At 28.3% G+C, this 19,638-nt stretch overlaps 1 protein-coding gene across 3 annotated transcripts in view; it reads right to left on the bottom strand.

Moving 5' to 3' along the window:
* Positions 1 to 5,442: 5,442 nt before the first annotated feature.
* Positions 5,443 to 19,638, bottom strand: part of LOC129907081 (protein GDAP2 homolog) — a 65,372-nt gene continuing 51,176 nt past the window's right edge. For all 3 annotated transcript variants that reach the window (XM_055983125.1, XM_055983124.1, XM_055983126.1), the window contains 6 exons: positions 11,120 to 11,273; positions 10,919 to 11,058; positions 10,796 to 10,850; positions 5,918 to 6,061; positions 5,722 to 5,841; positions 5,443 to 5,599 (listed from right to left, as the gene is read on the bottom strand). In XM_055983125.1, coding sequence (XP_055839100.1) covers positions 5,797 to 5,841; positions 5,918 to 6,061; positions 10,796 to 10,850; positions 10,919 to 11,058; positions 11,120 to 11,273 — 538 coding nt within the window. In that variant the 3' untranslated portion in view covers positions 5,443 to 5,599; positions 5,722 to 5,796. The remainder of the gene's footprint in view (positions 5,600 to 5,721; positions 5,842 to 5,917; positions 6,062 to 10,795; positions 10,851 to 10,918; positions 11,059 to 11,119; positions 11,274 to 19,638) is intronic.

Below are 19,638 nucleotides of genomic sequence, written 5' to 3'. Positions count from 1 at the left end.
AAATTTCTGACATCTTTGGTATGAAAGTTAGAGGGGGGTCGAAAATGGCCTGAGTTGTTTCCTGTAAATAAGGGTGTAGTGCCAAAGTTGCTAGAGAACTTGGCTGGACACTACCGTGCCCCTTGATATATATGTACGAGTATGAGTAAAGGCGTAAAGTAAATATTTTATTTTTGGGGCCCACTACTATCCAAATAATATAACCGAGTTACTTTCAGAAATGGAGGTTTGACTAAAATTTTTGAGTAAGCAGTTTTATAGCTTTAAGCCTCCTGATATCGTATCAAAAAGTCTGCCAAATTTAATTTTGAGCTTTATATTGTTTACTGGGATTTGAATAACAAGAGTTTTCTAATTCATGTGAATACCCAGGCTAAATTGACAATTTTTCACATTCTAAGAACTAACACCCTCCTACCCTAAGTACCTAATCAATTATGTAGGGGAAGGTGGCCTAAAATGGCCCCCCTAAGGAAAATGTCCTATATCTCGAAAAACAGCAGCATTCAAACGTAAGTGCTATATATTTTTCAAAGTTTAATATATTACTCTTACACTTTTTTCATTTGCGAGTTAAGAAAGTTCCAAAAAGTATTTAATTTTTTTAATATTCAAGACGTCTACAAATTTCACTGATCAAATTTACCCGGGTAAAATGGCACACTGTCTAAACATACGTGATTTTGAATGCAAAATTGAGTCAAAGGGCTCCTTTTCCATTTTCTCGGAACAAGTGTTGCTTAATCCCCCCAGATCTTTCTACGAGTCATTCAAAACCCAGTTCATGTTTGGTTGCTCGTCTCGTTTTTGTAGTTTTTGCAACTTTGAATGTTTTTGATGCTTTTTTCCAGGTTTTTGACGGAATCAAGGGCTTTCCTCAGTCCAGGACTTCCACTCTGTACATCGTTCATATATAGCAACTATTTTCACTTCAAAAAATGAAAATGTGAAAAAAAATTTATAATGACATGTGAAATAGGCCATTTTGCCCATTTTGAGTTTTTTCAATTTAATTTTTACACCAAAAAATTTAAAATCGTTTTAAACCAACTTATTTCAGTAAATTAATAAGAAATACTTCATGCGTACATACATTAACTTCTTTTTCCAAAATACAATGTTTTTTATACTTTTTTTTTGCAAAAAAAATTTCACAAAATTTTAACGAGTGTACTTTTTGAGGTGGATAGAGACGGTTTGAACTGTCAAATTTCAAATAATGGCTTGAAGTTGCTGAAATTTCGTATATGTTGGTTTTGCCAGATAAACTAAAGAATCGCGTTCATAAAACTTTATAATTATTTTCGATTCTACGATTTCTAGCAAGGGGGCCATTTTACCTTGGGGTGCCATTTTAGGCCACTTTCCCCTACACAGCCACAAAAAAATAAAAAGTTCTGACCTGGGGTTGCGACTATTTTTTTTTTTTTTTTCATATAGTTTTTGGGTCGCTGAAACCGAATCCGAAGTCCGTTTTGACCCATCACGTCAGGTTTTCGAAATAACCTCAAAAAATGTCACGAACAAAATTTTTTTTCTCTGATCTGGATATGCGAATATGTTTTGGATCGCTGAATCAGTTCAATTAAAAGTTCAGGAAAGCTTTATCTAAATGAGTTCCAATCGAGCACGATAATGTACTTATCACTTTAATGTTATTGAACTATTCTTATATGCATATAACTTTGCTCACCTTTCGCAATTATTTTAACTTCTTGCAATTTGAATGAGCCATATCCTTTGATTTTCACTTTCCAAATGAAATAAAAAAAAAAAAAACAATATACATAACTTCCGCAACCGAATTATAAATTGTTTATTTTATTATTAAATTGTATATATATATACAAAAACAATGATTTATTTTTATTTTTTTTTAATATTCTCATTATTAATATAATATCGACAACCTACGCTAGAGTAAAAGGGGGAAAAACATAACAATTTCTCATAGACATTTGCTAGTTCTTTCAGCATTTTATCATAATATTTTTTTCGTTTGTATTTCTTTTTTTTTTAATTTAAATTTTACTTTGAATTTAATTTTGTTAAACACATTTTATCTAGGTACGCATAATAAGAATGAAAATGTGCAAAATGGAATAATTTGTTTTCTTTTTGTTTTTAATTAAAAAACACTGCTAAAAGTTTTTTCTAGAGAAAAAAAATAAAAATATAAATATTTTTTACATTCGAAAATTTTATTTTTTTTACCAAAAAAATATTCCTTTGAGGTATTTATATTATTTTGGTGTTTTTTTTTTTTCTTTACAATAATTATATTTTCGAAATAACAAAACTTAATTATAACAAAATTATCATCAACAGCTACATTTTTATGTTATTTTTTTTTGTAGGACGATTAAAAATTTTTCATTTAAAAAGTTGTATTTGATTTTTTAAATGATAGAAAATATTATACAATATAAGATTTTTTTTGTTTGAATGAGAGAACTATAATAGTACAATTTTTTTTATGTTTTTATGTTCAATGCAAATATAGTAACTTTATTTTTTATTCACGATTTCTTTTGTTTTTTTTTTGTGTTTATTATTTTTTTTTTTTGTTATTGTTTTAATTTAATACTTGGTGGAACGATTCATTACTACCATTTAATAGTATGCAACAATAAATTCATTATCGATAAACTAAGGTTATTCTATGTTTTGTCTGCGTTTTTTTTCTATTATTTTATTTAATTTATAATTTTTTTTTTTTTGTCTATTAACGTTGGGATTTGTATTTATTTCTATTTTATGCTTTCATAATATTTCTATTTAAGGCCAATTTCGTAATAATCATATTTTTTTTTATTTGCATTGTTTATGTTGTTTTATGTTTAAATAGATAAATTGGCTAAATCGAATGCTTAGTTCAAAAATGTTACTTTTTTTCTCTAAATTTGTTTTTTAACCGAAATTTTATAGAAATATTAGGAATTCAAATAATATTTTAGGTTTTGTATTTTTTTTTTTTTTTCAATTTAATTTTCTTTTTTGTTTTTATTGACTTGGCACGCTAAATTAGTTTTCCTTCGGTTTAGAATATAACAACGTAATGTATAAAAAATTTATATATACGTGCTTAAATTATAGGGGTCAAGGATAGATAACTTTTAAAAGTTTCGTAAAAAATGCTCGAAAGATATTAGGTATGTTTTTAATAAAAAAAATCTAGGAACTTAATTTTTTCAATAGTGCAGTTTTTGGTGCGAATTTTCCAAATTTAATCTAAATGTAAAAATTAAACACTTTGCTTTTCAAAATCCGAATCATTTAAAGAGCGTTTTTGTATCCCAAAAGACCAGTCCTTTTTTTAATTTTGGAATTTTTCCCAAGTTCAGGATTTTGTTTAACAATTACTTCCTACATATTCCTAACCTCACTATCAGCCTTCTGAGAGCGTGATTCGTCGTTTTATTGACAAAAGAATTTATTTCCATGACACAGTGGCATAATAAAAGTGCATGGTAAGTGAATTCCATCCTATTAGGCGGACTTAACCGAACCATTAGGCAGGTCATAGGAAGAAAGTATTCTGTTTTATAGCCTCGAACAAAATCCAGCAAAAAATCTTATCCCGAACACATGAATATGAAGAGATATACAAAAAAAAAAATCCTTATTAACTTTGGTACTGGCCAGCACTTTATTATATAAGAAAAAAAGTTCTCGGAAGACACTTCCATCAGCGTAAAACGATAGTGTGTTGATTGGACACTTGCACTCTCCAACTAGCCAACTAGTCTTTCTCTTAATTTAACCTATTTTCTATCATTGCCCGTCAAGCAATTTTATTTACGCTTATAACACCAAAAGCCAGATATTTATGAGATGAAGTTCACTATCACACTCTTACTGGACAGATTGTACATCCAACTATAGATTTCATAAGCGATCGCTTCAGGAACCACAAGACTGCATTATTGAAGCAGTAAATCATACGCTTTAAAAAGTAAACGATTGCAGTTTAGTGGACACATTCAGTTAGAGGAGTGAGTTGACCCAGAAACATTCCGTTTAACAGTTACCTAATTCGAATAGACCCCATGTAAAAGGTGTTAGGTAGTCGTTGTAAAGATCTTGAACTTATTTGACTCCTCAAGCCAGTTCAAAAATGATAAGATATTCAAGCCGATATGACCCGAGTCAGGCTATTAAGAGTTGGACGTGAGTGGCTATTAAGTTGACTCATATCAGATGGCCCTAGTAAACATTATTCGATTTAATTCCAAGTTTATTTTCCGGTGTCACGCTTCCTCTGAGTAGCTTGACTAGACCAAGTTGGTCCAAAAAGTCAGTGATCCCTTGGAATATCCTAATTCTGGCCTAGTTGGGATTTACTTACACTTAATTACTGTAAGTAGTTAGCAATAGTGAATTATTTTGTACCTTTTTTTTACTTTTTTTTTCGATTCTAATCTCATAATTCACACCAAAATTGAGTACCTACATTTTTCAATTTCAAAATATTTTCTTTGTGAGTTTTTCCTAGATTTTATTTAAACATCCTAATATCGATCTTATTTAGTTGAGCAATGCGACATATAAATGTACGAAGTACGATTAATAAGTATTTTGACATTGTAGTGTTCTAAATGAGTGCAATGGAAAGGAAATTGTTGCATTATTACTGATAGGGGGAGGGGGTACAAAATGTAACAACTTGAGCAAAAAAAAAAAAAAATCTGACGATATGTGAGAATAAATGTATAGGTTATTTAGTTGTATGTTCTATTATAGTAGCAAGGTTTTTTTTTGTATAAAATATAATTTTATTATTTTCTTTTAATTTAGTTATTTATTTATTTTTTTTTTTTTTAATTTCAATTGCATTACAACTTTTTTGTTAATTTTTTTTTTAATAATATACGCCGCTTGTAAATATATAGTTCAACAATATTGTTTTGTATTGTATTAATTTTTGTTTTCTAGCATTTCATTCATTTTTTATTTTTAAACCAATCGCCCTGAGTGTTACTGCGGTAATTGATCGTTCAGATTGTTGTGATTGCAATGTCAGTTAATTTGTTTTTGTTTTTATATTTACATGTATGTAAGCAATTGAAAGGAAGAGCCAAAGTTCTCGTTCCAAAAAAAAAAAAATAATGAGCTGAGTTTTTTTTTAAAGAAGGAGGTGGAGGGAGGGGGAATTCATTATATCGAACAATGTCGGCAATAATTTTTTTTTTGTTTGTTAACTATAACGTGTTTTGTTTTTTTGTGTTTGTTTTTAAATCTCAATTCGATTGTATGGATCCGTATTTAGCAATAACAATTTTTTTTTCATTATTTTAATATTTTTTTTTTTTTTTGTTTAAATTTTATATAACGATTTAATTTTTTTTTGTTTGTTTTAAATTAGTATGTACTCTCTACCATCATAAGAATGATTTATCACCTACATAATCTATTGGTATTCACTGTTCCTAGAAGCATATATTGTTTTTTTTCTTTTTTTTTTTAATTTTAAATAAGTTTTATATCCAAAACAGTAGATTATTTTTTGTTTTTGTTAAGATTTAATGAAGAACAAAAAATTAAACTAAATTAAACATAAAATTATAGAAAGTAACAATAATAATAGATTTTTGACTTAGCCCTGATTTTTCAATCGTCAATTAGACTATCAGAGGAATAAATGTCAATATAAAAAAAACTTTTATTCCTAGGAATAAGCTCTATCTGAGGTTTATCTGACTATTGAAAAATTGGCCCTTAAAATATAAATAATAATTTTTTTATGTATTGAATTTTTTTCTTTTTGTTTTTTTTTTTTTAATAAAGTAGTCTGGCCTATGTGGGCGTTTGAACTGGAGTAAAGTAGTGAAGTCCATTTGTCTGAAAAATAAATACAAACATATTAAATATAAATTTAATGTTAAGTAATTAAATTCATTTTTTGTGTTTAACTTACAGCCATATCGTATTCGGTAATATATGCGGGAATTTCTAGTTGATCTTTGGAGATAGCAGAGTACAAGTGCTCAACGCCAGGTAAAGAGTGAACTTTTGCTTTGATTGCAGGAGCCATAAATGTTGTGAACCACCACGTCATCATCTGTAAAGAGTAATATATTTTAGTTTTTATTTACTGCTAAATAAATGTATCATAAATTATTTATTGATTAAAAATAAATAACCCCAAATTATTATGTACCACAGCCTAGTACGCTGCTGAAACGAAAAAAAAATTTTCAAAATCTCCAAAGTCAAAAAACTCTTTTGGAGCAAGAAAAATGACTTGGACAATTAAATGTGAGTGACAAATGATTTAAAACTCTCCAAATATTGTAGCACAGGTATAAAGTTAGTTGGTGAAGCTTCGTACTGTGCAACGAAAAGCATAAAAAAAACATTTCGTTTACAATTTCGTTGTGCTGGTTTTGTATGAAAATTTTCTTTTCGCTTCAGCAGAATATTAGGCTTAACCTAAAAAACAATCAAAATATTATTACGATGATATTTTAAAAGCGGAGGTTAATAGAACATTTCTGTTTTCAGATTTGAATCGAGACAAAAATCTTGTTGACCAGTGTTATTATTTGGTTTCGCGGAAGATGGAGAGCCATCGTTGGATGGGACATGCAATTTTGTGCCAACTTGGTAATCTTGAAAGAAGATTAAAATTATAAATTGTAAACAACCTTATGTCCGCCCAAGCGAATTAAAGTTAAAAACTTTCAAAAAATATATTTATAGAAATTACTATAAGGAAGCAATAAAATGTATTAAATCTTAATCTTAGGATATCGGTAGCAATTTTTTCGCCTCTATCTATTCGCTTAAGGAAATAAATGGCAATAGAAGATTAAAATTTGTAGGATATGTTGAGGGTCCGAAAAAAAACAATTCGAGTTCGCAAATTCAAGCTGACCACTGAAACCATATCTTCCTTGAAATTTTGTAGTTTGTCAGACTTTTCTACCTCCGGTTTGATGGAGATGGGTAGTGTTCATAAATTATTTTATTTTAACAGCAAAAATCTTAAAATAATACGTGGAAACACTAAATGATGTTTTTCTTGATTAATTTGCATAACATTATCCCATTTTTTTTTCAATCTTATTTACATTTTTAACTCCGATATAATTTAGGAGTGCTAAAAACTTTTCAAAAAGATTGAATATAAAAAGGAAATAATTCTAAAATGACTGCAAAAATATACAGATATAATATTGTTATTTAGTTTATGATACTAAATGTAAAAAGCATTACTATGTGTACGAGAAATGTAAATTTCCACTTCCTCATAAATAAATGGAATCTATTACATATGAACTTGTTTTTAAACTTTTTTGTTTGTTCCATTTATATTCGTCGTAAATTTTAAAGAAGAAAAACATGTTTTGAACTTGGAAAAAATACTACGAAAATAATTTTATTTATCTTTAAATAGTAATTGCGCTTTTATATCTCAATTATTTCTAAGGGACTCGTCATCAATGACTTTATAAGGCCAAAGAGTTGTTTTTGGAAAATTTTAATTTGGTTTATTTTTAGATTCAAAAAGAAAAAGCTATAAATAGAAGACAAATTTATTGCCATAATTCCGTGTGGAATAAATGAAAACATTCTATTTTTATGAATGAGTTCTTCAATGAAAAGACGTATTACTAGGAAATGAATGACGTAAATTGATAAAGCAATTTACTTTTTGAGGACTATTTCAGTTACAATAAGATTGTTGACTAGACTGGCGCCTTAAATTAGTAATGTTTATTTGTTTTGAGTATATTTTGAAATAAACTTTTGTGAAGGATTTGACTTGCTGGACTAAAGACATGAATTACAATAGTTTAATTGAAGATTATGTTGAGGAGTTCAAAGTTAATTTCATTTTCAAATTATACTGTGCAAACTGTCAACTCCGAACAACAACAAAATAAATATTAAAAAGCTGAAAAATACTCCTTTTTTTCCAACAATTCTAATACATTTAGACAAAAGACGAAGAAATTCAATAAGGATATTCAGAGCTGTTAAGTATGCTCTCTGGCACAAAAGCACTACTTCCATCAATTTAATTGTTGAAACCCACCCCAATATGATGCTTCATAATTTGATAAACTTATAAGTTTTCAAGAAAAAATAACAGTAGTGTAAATGATTTATAGTTTGAGGACAAAGAAGATTTATGTAAGAAATGTATTCTATCTACTCGGCAGGAGACTTATAAAATGCTCGAAAGACTTATGAAAGAGCTTAGGTTTATGTAGTGAGTTTGCTAACGAGTGAATACTAACGAAGCAGCGAATTTTTTTTTTATCGATTTTGCACTGCTTTTGCAACTCTAAAAATGCATGTGCCAAAGAAGAGATTTAATATGAATAATTCATTGGCCCCAGTACAAGAAATACCAAAAAAAAAAAAAATGGTTTAAGTTCTTACAAAAGTCTCTAGATGAAGTGAGTTGAAAGCTGACCTGTTGTTGAATAGAATACTAAATAGATTTATTTTCTGCTAATGGTAATATTTTTGATGTACTTTTGTCTATAAATATTGTATTGTATTGTTACTTTTAGGTTCTCAAATTGTTCAAATAATTTTGAAAACAATAACGAGATACCTGGGGAAGTTACAATTTAAAAAAGACAAAATAAATGCGATATTATACTTAGTTGGGATAGTTAATAAGCTTAGGGAAATTAATCAAACTTATTCTTTAATACGGGGAATCGAGCATTCTATTCCATTTTGATAACTGTCTCCATTCAACTAATCGCCGGGGAAAATACTTTACCAATACATATTTCGAATCTTTCGAATATACAAAAATGAAATGTAAAAATATTATTTGAAAAAGGAAATTATTTTTATAAACAAACGAAAATAAGGAAAATTTATACTATGCTCCTTAGATGTCCAATCAAATTTAGAAATGTGAAATTGCGTTTGACGAACATTTTAGAGTACGAGCTACATATGACATGAAAAGTGACCAGTTGTAAACCATAGAGAAAGGAATACCTCTATTCCTTTCTCTATGTTGTAAACCATTATTGCAATTCAACATCGACTCCGACCTCAGTGTTGTAGCCATCCATGTTAAAATGTATTGCTTCATTTTCTTGAAAGGTCTGTGAGTGGTCTGAATGATGTAGTCAGACTGAGTGTGACCAATAGAATTAATAAATTATAAGAAGATGGTTTCGATGTGAATTGATGTGTTTGCCACTACTACTGTTCACTATAAATGAATCGCTTAGATCTTAGAAGATGAAAGTTTCTACTTATTTTCCCTTTGTAAAACAATGATGCAATTGTTGATTTTAAAAGAAATGAACATATATCAAAAACTCTAATATCTTTTGGAGCGAAATGAGAGAATTTGCCAACTTTTGTTCTTAAACTGACTTTTCATTCATATCAAACTAAAAAAGTGGACCAGATTTAAAAGCGTTTGGCCCAGTAAATTTTCCTTTTCCTTTTTTATTATCTCTTGGGGGTTTACATTTCACCGATAGAATCAATTCTAAATGTTTTAACATACACGGTCACGTATGTGTAATTTTTTTCTATGAACAAAAAACTGCTTGATAAAAATCCCTGACACAATATTGATATTTATAACGTTACTTTAAAATAACTTACAAATTTAGTTGGCCATTGGAAATTTGAAAAAAAAATGCAAAAAATATGGGAGTCCATTAGTATAAATGGAAATTTCTTTAAAAAAAACTTGACGACTTTAAACACTTTTCAATGCATGCATTATTTAATGACAAAGGCTTTGCTTTGAAAGTAGTAAAAATAGCTGTCAAGAATAACCTTTATTTAAGAAAAGTTCCCTTATGTTGTCAAAATTTTTGTTTAACTATTGTCGTTTTCGATTGGACGTCCAGAAGCGTCCGGAAGCATTCAGAAGGCTTCTGAAACCATTTTATTGGCATAAAAATGACAGCTAGAACGATTCTGAGAAGAGAAATTCTCTTCTCGATTTCAAATCAGAATCCACTCAAAAAGTACTAATACATAAATATTCAAATGCCAAAAAAAAACTCAATCAGTGTGTTTTTTTTTTTAATTCAAGAATTAATTGTTTTCTGAAATTGAAATTCATTAAAAAATAGAAATGAATGCATTAAAGCGATGGAATAACTTATTACCATCATCTTCTTCGTCGTCGTCCTCATAATTATAGTTTTACAACTTTAATACCATGTCATTAGTTTGCCAGAAAAAAAAATTAATTCAAATTTTTGACATTTAAAATTTTACACAAACGCAAAATAACAGAATTGAGTGGAAGCGTTTCAAACCGTTTTATTGGATTTCAGAACGAGTGAATCCTCGAGTGAAACCAATCGAAAACGACATATTATGTAACTTAAAAATATTGTGCTTAATACTGGCTTTTGACAAGAAATAAATAAATAAATGTTTGGCATGAAAAGGTAAGACCTAGTGACTCACAATTCACTAGGTCTTACCTTTAGGCTTTGTCAATTCCTCGCAAGAGGAACAAAATATCTAGGTGATGATGGCTAGATTTGAACCTAGAACTTCTTGAGTTTACGTGGTAGAGGAAGAAAGGAAAAGATAAAGTTTTAAGTTAACTATAGCAGCAACTATTTAACGTTGTTGATCTCTTCTCAGAAATCTTCACGCAAATGTGAATAAAAACTGAGATAACTTTCAACATATAACAATTTTTTTTTCTAAAATATAAAAAATACTAAAACATTGCACGCACCGGATACAATAAAAACAAAAATCTTAAACAAATATAATATACAATCTTAAATAGAAAAAAAAAAGTCTTAAAACAATATGTGATGCTGATGAGACATACCTTAGTCCAGAACGTTGGATGAACAATATAGAATGCTTTCAAATTTTTCTTGTATCTAAAAATATAAAACAAATATTTAGTGTGAGTATAATAAATCTTCATAATATATTAAATAAAGTTTACTTGTATGGCAGTACACTGTAAACCTCACGTAGCCAATGCAGTGAGGGATAATTGTTTGTTGAAGTTAATGTGTGGAAGTACGCTATTACATAATCGCTTTTAACAATTGGATCCAGAAGTTTTATCAGGTACAAGAGTGCCTATAAAAAAAAACAAAAAAATATTATAATTTGAATTTGGGTAACGTATTCATTTAATTACCTTTTCTAAGTCAATATCTTGAGCAGGGAACCATTTCCCACAAAAAACAATCACAGGCCGACCCAAACGATCTACACCACTTTGGTAAAGGCATCCGATTCCAGAAACTTCATTTAAGTCTTCAACTTGCGCACGGCGAAGTAATCTTTCGTATCTGTAAATGAAAAAAATTTAAAAAAATTGTTAGTTAGAACAATTGAAAAATGTTTTGGTTTAAAAATGGAATAACTAATTAGACCAAAGAAATAATAAAACCACGATAAGAATCATGAGGTAGTCCCTTGGTGCAGATGACCTACCAAACACACCGAACTGTTTAAAGGAGCAGATAATGAGTTAGGCACTTTTACAAATTGAATGAAAACCCTTGAGTGATTTATCAAGGTTTTATTGAAGAATCTTTAAGAAAAAAAAAAAAAAAAAAACTGTTAAGGTTTGCTTTTCTTTAGAATCAAATCAATGACACGTACGAGACTACTTCAATGCCGGCAAAGAAATTACAAAAAAGTTTAATTATAACCCAACTACTACAACTATATACAAAATGTGCAGTAAAATTATTAATAAATAATAAATAATTACATCTAGGGCTATAAGAGTGCTCTTCTCTATTTATAGGGTATTGTTTTTGTTTTGATAGATTCGTGCGATTTGTGTTGTTTCTTTCGTCGTTTGGTGTGCGTGTTCTTAATTTAAACTCAAATAATGGTTATGTCACGTACGAAAGGCATCTGAAGGACTCTTCCGACCCCGAAGGTCTTCTTCTTGCACATAGTTGGTGGTGTCCTACTTTTGACAAGTTCGAGAGTATAAATACAACAAAAATATAAACGCAAAAAATAAAAAAAAAAAACATCCATTTAGACAATGTATACCCTTTTACATAGTTTGTAGGATTTTGTGACGAATAATGTTACGTTTTTAGTGAGAATTTATCAATTATTGGTTTGAAATGGGGATAGAATTGACTATGCCATGTAATTGTGACGGAAAATAAACTTTTTTATGTATGACAAATACTATTTTTCTTTTTTCCTTGAATCAAATAAATTCTCATTTCCGAATTTACTCAAAAGTCTTAACTTCAAAAATTAAAAAAATTAAAAATAAATGAGGATACGAAGGTGAATAACTTCACTGGTAGGATTTTTATAAACCAAGGACTGTACCATGACTCGCGAGCCCACGGTTCTACTCAATTCGAACGATTTGGCAAATAACTAATGTCGTTAGTTTTGCGAACTATATCATTGAAAAAAAGTCAATGATTCAGGCGACTAGCCTACTAATGAGAACAAAATAGAGCCTTTCGAAGACTTATTTTGAATTATTGCGTAAAACATTAGCCAATTGGTAAACATTCACACCAATAAAATTCTTAAGTTTTTATTAATAAAAATGATTGCTTTCAAATATAAAAAAAAACAGTGTCACGGGTTGGACAATATTTCGCCAGTATTGGACACACGTGAATTTCTTTACAAAAAGTGTTGCTTTTGTTTTAAGGAGATATACAAAATTTGTTTATGCTATATGTATTTAAAGAAAACAAAAAAAAAATTTAATAGTGTAATGAATAAGAACATAAATTCTTAATCCAGTCAAATAAGGGTTTAACCTCGGAATGAATGTTAGTAGAAATTTTTTTTGCTCAATATCTTCCTTTTGCCATTCTATAACATATCTCAAAAGTCTAGAAAAATCTCATGTCCGCTTGTCGCGATTTCAAGGTCAAGTCGCGAAATGGAGATTTTCAAAATTAGCAAAAATAGGCTATGGTATTATATACACATATGATACATGATTTCAAGGTATTTTTTAATGCTTATTCCAAAAAATCTAAAATCAAGACAATCTGACGTCTCTGGAAAAAGTTATACCTGTTTTTCATCTGTCAACTCATATTATTATAACAGTTGCAAACTTACTGCCGAAAAACCCTTAAAAGTTATGGTAGATGAACCAAATTTTGCATGAAGATTTTAGAATTCATCATTATTAAAAATCAAAACAATCTATTACAAATAATATATATAACTACGAAATAATGGTATTTTTTGATGGAGGGGCAAATTTTAGGATATGCACTAAAGAAGATTCTTGTTCATCTTAGGAATAAGTGCTAGTAGGCTAATTTTTTCATTTTAATCTTTGTTTGGATATTCTTTAACTACCCTCAAAAATCTAAAAAAATCTCATGTCCGCAAGTCCTGATTTTCTTGGTTTGAAAAAAGGGTGCAGATTTTAAAAAATTAATAAGAAAAGTTTAAATTTTTATATGTATACCAACATAGGCGACATGATTTAAAGGTATTTTTTAACACTTATTCCAACAAAACACACAAACAAGTCAACCTGACCATCCCTGAAAAGTAATGCACCTTATTCATGTTGATCTGACACAAATATCTAAAGTGTAGTTTTTCAATTTTTTAAAATCTGCACCTTATTTTCAAACCAAGAAAATTAGGACTTGCGGACATGAGATTTTTTTTAGATTTTTGAGGGTAGTTAAAGAATATCCAAACAAAGATTAAAATGAAAAAATTAGCCTATTAACACTTATTCCTAAGATGAACAAGAATCTTCTTTAGTGGATATCCTAAAATTTGCCCCTCCATCAAAAAATACCATTATTTCGTAGGTATATATATTTTTTGTAATGGATTGTTTTGATTTTTAATAATGATGGATTCTAAAATCTTCATGCAAAATTTGGTTCATCTACCATAACTTTTAAGGGTTTTTCGGCAGTAAGTTTGCAACTGTTATAATAATATGAGTTGACAGATGAAAAACAGGTATAACTTTTTCCAGAGACGTCAGATTGTCTTGATTTTAGATTTTTTGGAATTAGCATTAAAAAATACCTTGAAATCATGTATCATATGTGTATATAATACCATAGCCTATTTTTGCTAATTTTGAAAATCTCCATTTCGCGACTTGACCTTGAAATCGCGACAAGCGGACATGAGATTTTTCTAGACTTTTGAGATATGTTATAGAATGGCAAAAGGAAGATATTGAGCAAAAAAAATTTCTACTAACATTCATTCCGAGATTTACCCCTTTTTTCTCCTTATTTGACTGTATTATCTGTATTTTTTTGCAAAATCAGAAAAATTTCAACGTTTTTGGACAAAAAAAAAATTGTAGCACTGGTAAATTTTAAAGAAAAATTTGTATGAGCTAAAATTTTACTAATAAAAAAAAAATTGTAAGCTAATGCCTAAAATTACAATGTTGTTTACTATCTTTCAACTAAACAAAGATCAACTCTTCAATTACTATTTTTCTTTTGATAGGCAATGTAAAGTTGACAAGAAACAAGGTTAAACTTGGTTCAATTTCGATGAATGTTTCTGGCTAGGACTATAAAAATATAGAACTAAAATAGAAACTATTTGAAATTTAAAAAAAAAAAAATATTTTTTACAAAAAGAAGAAAAAAAAAATCAATGCAAATTATATGCATTAAATATTGTGTCTTCAATATTTGTCGATTTTTTTTTTTTAATTTTGACAATTTGGCCTAGCATTAGCTTAAATATTTTTGAAATAGCTTCTATAAGGCCAAATAGTCAAAATTAAAAGAAATTTGCAGAATAAATAAATCATTATTTAAGCATTAGATTTGATATCATAAACATTAATGAAGAGCAATGATTCTTATAGAAATAAACGGATCAATTAAAAAAAAAATCTTTCTGGAAATCGGATTTTAAATTTGGGTTTTCAAGTTTTTGAAATACGATTACGTAGGAATTTTGTGATTAATTTAAATAGTACTTCGTAAAATAAAAATGCGAATACGTTCTCGATTAACGCAACTCCTCGATTTTCGCAACACCTCAGTTTTTATCATTGTTGACGCAGTAATCGCAACTTTTCTGCAAAAATTGGTTCGATAAGAAGTGCAACTCTCAATACAAACATTCGCTGAACTGACCAAAATTTAACCCTTATTGAAAAAAAGTTGATTTTTAAAAAAACTGCGAGATATGTCGCTGTAGTTTGCATTTAAAAGACCTTATGATAGGTCTTAAAGGCATAGTTAAAAATAAAAAAAAATTGCTTTAAGGTTAAAGAATAGGTTGTGCAATTTTCTTAAGAAAATTAATCACTTAACACGTCACAATTATATGCTCTATTACTCAAGTCATGAGCTCTTAGGCACATGTAGGTGGTTTCAACTTTATCTTAAATCAAAACATTAAGACAGTGAAGGTTAAGTGTCATCAGGAAATGTTAACAAAACAAAGAAATTCCAAAAAATTTACAAGTGGGTTGTTGTGGTTGGATTGGCATTTTGTGATATTTAATTAAATATTTTGCTAAAGTACACGAAGCGTATGTTGTTTATTCTAAATGTCAAAAAATGCTATGAATTTAAAATGGATTAATATTTACTTGAAATGAATAATCATAAAAATTCAAATAAACTCAATCTTTGTATCACGCATTTTGAAGAAGAATATAAAATTTAAATTCAAATTGTTTATCCGAATTGCATTTTTTTTTCGATTTTAAACAAAACATTGTTGATAAACAAAAAATTATACTAAAAATAAATAGAAAACAAAAAACAGCCAGGAAAATTTCAATAAAATGCTTTAGATACACTCATCGGCCACATGAACAAAGATTATTATTGCTTACTGTAAAATACAACCCTTGCACTTCAGGGCCAAAAATGACTTGTTAGTCAGAACTACTCACTAAGATGACCTTGTTTTTTTCTGTACATTCGTGGGTGAAGGCAGATTGGCGATTGTATATACACATATCTTGTTGATTAAGCAACTTTGCAATAGTTAGATCGGAATAATTCTTAATCTATACCAACTAGTATTCTAGATACTTTTAAATTGTAATCTAAGCCGGTAAGTGGAAACGTATGGCTTTTGCAAACATATAAACAGATATAAACAAGGGTTGAATTTCTATCAGATTTCAACTAATTAAAGGAAATCTTAAATGTCAATACGTAACATAAATAATGGAGAATTTTGGCATGCAATAGGACTTGGACTAAATAGTTCTTAGTACATGGCCAACAAAATTTGAAGATTTTGTTGATATTTAATTAGACTTTTTAATCTTTCTGAATAACTATAAACGGATTTAAGAATGTTGTAAATACAAGTTTTGCGAAAAACAAAGTGTGAAAACAACATTTTACTTAATTAGATTTAAAAGCTCATTCCGCACGATTTGACAAGTGTAAAAGTTTTTAACTGTTAAAATTGATTTAGTGTGAGGTTGTTTATTTTAGATTCTCTTTGACATCTGCTAAAACAACTCTGATGCATGTACAAAATGTTTGATCAGTACAGTAAGGTACCGTCTGATATGTGAGATTTTTGGATACTGATATTTGAAGTTTCCAAGTCAAGAAATATTATACAAGCTTTAAATGTAATATGTAATAATATTTTCCTGTCACGGTGCGCTTATGAACTTATTTCTGATGGCAACAGAAAGAAAATTGCATTAAAAACAATTTTACTTGCAAATGTTAATTTGGTCTGGGGCTATTAGCAAATTTGTAAGAACTTCAGATAGGTAGAGAAGTTAACTGACTATAAATATTAATTTACCCTAATCATTTATATTTTTTATTACAAATATACTTTGATTATAATACTGAATGCTGGCTGAAAAAGCGAATCAGAAAGTTTGTGGTGCTTAAACTGCTTCTGATTATATTTTAAAAGGAAACAGTTTAAATCACTGTGCAGAATTGTGCTCAGTGTCTGCAGGGCAAATAATTGTGCTGGAAACAGGTACGGCAATAAATTATTATTTTGCTGATTTCAAAAATTCTGGTGGTAAAACCTTCGTGTGGTTGGTTCCACGCTCTGCAAAAAAGCTTACAAAGATTATAAAGGTCATCTTCTACAACTGATGACCTAAAACGACACCGAAGCTCTTTTTGGGGCGGATATTATAAATTCCGTTAAATGATAGACCAAAATGAAGAAGTTTGAAGAGCTTAGATAAAATGCATTTCGTATTATTTGGCTCTCTTGCTTTGGAAATTGTTCGCCAAAGGTTGAACATTGAAGTTGTATGAATGATTTCTAACCTAGCTCTATCTCAACTAACACTATGTAGAACTCAATTTTAAGGCTGTAGTCAGTTGTCAAACTGATAACGAAACAGTATGTAAGCATTTCATTCAATCCTTAAATCCGGGACAAAAATTGTTTTGCAAAAATTTTCAACCAAGTTGGACTTATAAAATCTCGAATCGCGGACGTTTGATTTCATGAGATTTTGTCGAGGTAAGCCTTCTATTGTCCTAAAAAAGGATTTTTTAAAAATTTTAAGTCTATGCAATAATTCCAAGGGGGTAGAAAAAGAAATCATAGGTGGGATATTTTTGGCGATTTTTTATTTTGCCAAATAATTTTCTATATGTATATGTAACTTAGCAATACCTATTACATTTTTATTAATTTTGCGAAATTGGATGACAAAAAATTCAAAAGCTTGTCAATACTACAGAAAATAATAAAAAAAAGATAATTAAAATAAATAAATATATCTAGTAGAGTAACTAAAGCAAATTATTAGGGAACCCGGCTGAACAGCTCTGATTTTGCCTATTTTTTTTTTTCAAACGTAGGTAATTAAAAATACTTTAAAGTCTATAGATTAAAAATTGCCGGTGTTGCCGTATTGTTTTTTTAAATTAAAATTATTTTTTTTTTTAACAAAACCATTTTTTTTTGCTTAAATTTCATAAAACAAATGATAGCAAAAGATTCTCTAGGTAATTTAAGGAAAATATATAAAAGGCAGCAAGGGACAATCTTCCATCGTTTAAGCGATAAATGCAATTTTTTAACATTCTGACCTCAAACACAAAAAAAAATATTTTGAAAATAACGGCAACACCTACAATATTTAAAAATACATTTTTAAAAATCCAGAAGCTCATTCTTATCTCTTAAATTTAAATCCAATAAATTTAATTAAGAGTTTTTGAAAAAATGGTCCTCAAACTCAGAATTAAAAAAAAATGTTACTAGAAAAATTTAAAATGACTTTTTTCCAAACTTTTTCTAATAAAATATATAAATAAATAAATTAAAAAAAATTTTTGGCCATAAATATTATCAGTTGAATTTCGAAGCAAAAAAGGTAAAATATATCACACTTTTGAAAAAAAAAAAAATGAAAAATTACTTCAATTTCAATGGTTTTTTTTATAAAAACTGAATTTTTGCATTGAAATAATTAATTTTCTCAAAGACTGTGGAAAATTGGAACTTTAAATTTTTGCTATTCAACTTTCAACAGTAAGGGTTATTAAATGAATGAAAAATAATTTTATGTTTAGATGTTGAACTTTAAAAAAAAAATAAGTTACATTTTTTTTCAAAACTTTTATTAAAAAAAGTTCTTCGAAAATGAAATACTTTTTAATTTTTTTCATAAACCGTAATACATATTGACATTTCCTTTTATAAATTGAAATCATAATAAATGCGGCCAAAAAAATTTGAAAATAAATGCATTTTATATTACGACAAAGTTTAAAAAACGACATGTTAAAATTTTTTCAATAATTTTTTTTTTTCAAAAATCTGAGTTCAAATACCATTCTTTCAAAAGCCGTTGATTCAATTAACTTAATTTTAATTTTACATATATGACTAAGCTTATAGCTTTTAAAAAATGTATATTTGAATATTGTAGGTGTTGCCGTTGTGTTCAAATATTTTTTTTTGTGTTTGAAGTCAATTAATAAGAAAATTGCATCTATCGCTTGAACTATATAAGATTGTCCCTCACTACCATATATTTTTTTTCGTTGAATTTCCTAGACAATCTTTTGGCATCAATTAATTTATAAAATTTAAGAAAAATTTTTGAAAAAAATTTGTTTTTGTTCACAAAAATCTTCAATTAAATTTAAAAAATCAAAACGGCAACACCGGCAATTTTTAATCTATAGACTTTAAAGTATTTTTAATTACCGACGTTTGAAAAAAAAAAAATCATCAAAATCTAAGCTGTTCGGCCGGGTTCCCTAATATTGCCAATTTTTTAGCTTTAGTTACTCCACTAATCAAACATTTATTAAAACAAGTTTTAGCAAAAACAGAAATTGTTTTTGCAAAATGGAATAGGTAAATAGTGCTAAACAAATTTAATTAATGTGGCGAATTGAATCAAAGACCAAATTAAAAAACTGCGAACCCAATAATTATTGACGAAAATCCACGTTTTTATTCTACACGGAGATAAAAAGGGCACCTTAAAATAAGATGATGTCCTTTTTAAATCAACCCTTCAGTTAAAATAATATTCCGCTTAAAATAAGTGGAATAGGCTTAAATTCTATTAAATTTAAGATAACCTTGATTTCATTTTCATCTTAAAAAAACCGACTAACGATTTCAAAATCATCGTCAGATTTCAGCTTTAGTTGTAGTTTATTATACTTATTACCAACAGTGAGATAGGCTGATGGTAAAACACTCGCCTAGTGACCCAAAAGTTGT

Source organism: Episyrphus balteatus, chromosome 1 (assembly GCF_945859705.1).
Source record: "Episyrphus balteatus chromosome 1, idEpiBalt1.1, whole genome shotgun sequence".
Lineage (NCBI taxonomy): Eukaryota > Metazoa > Arthropoda > Insecta > Diptera > Syrphidae > Episyrphus > Episyrphus balteatus.
This window is presented reverse-complemented; position numbering and strand designations above follow the sequence as displayed.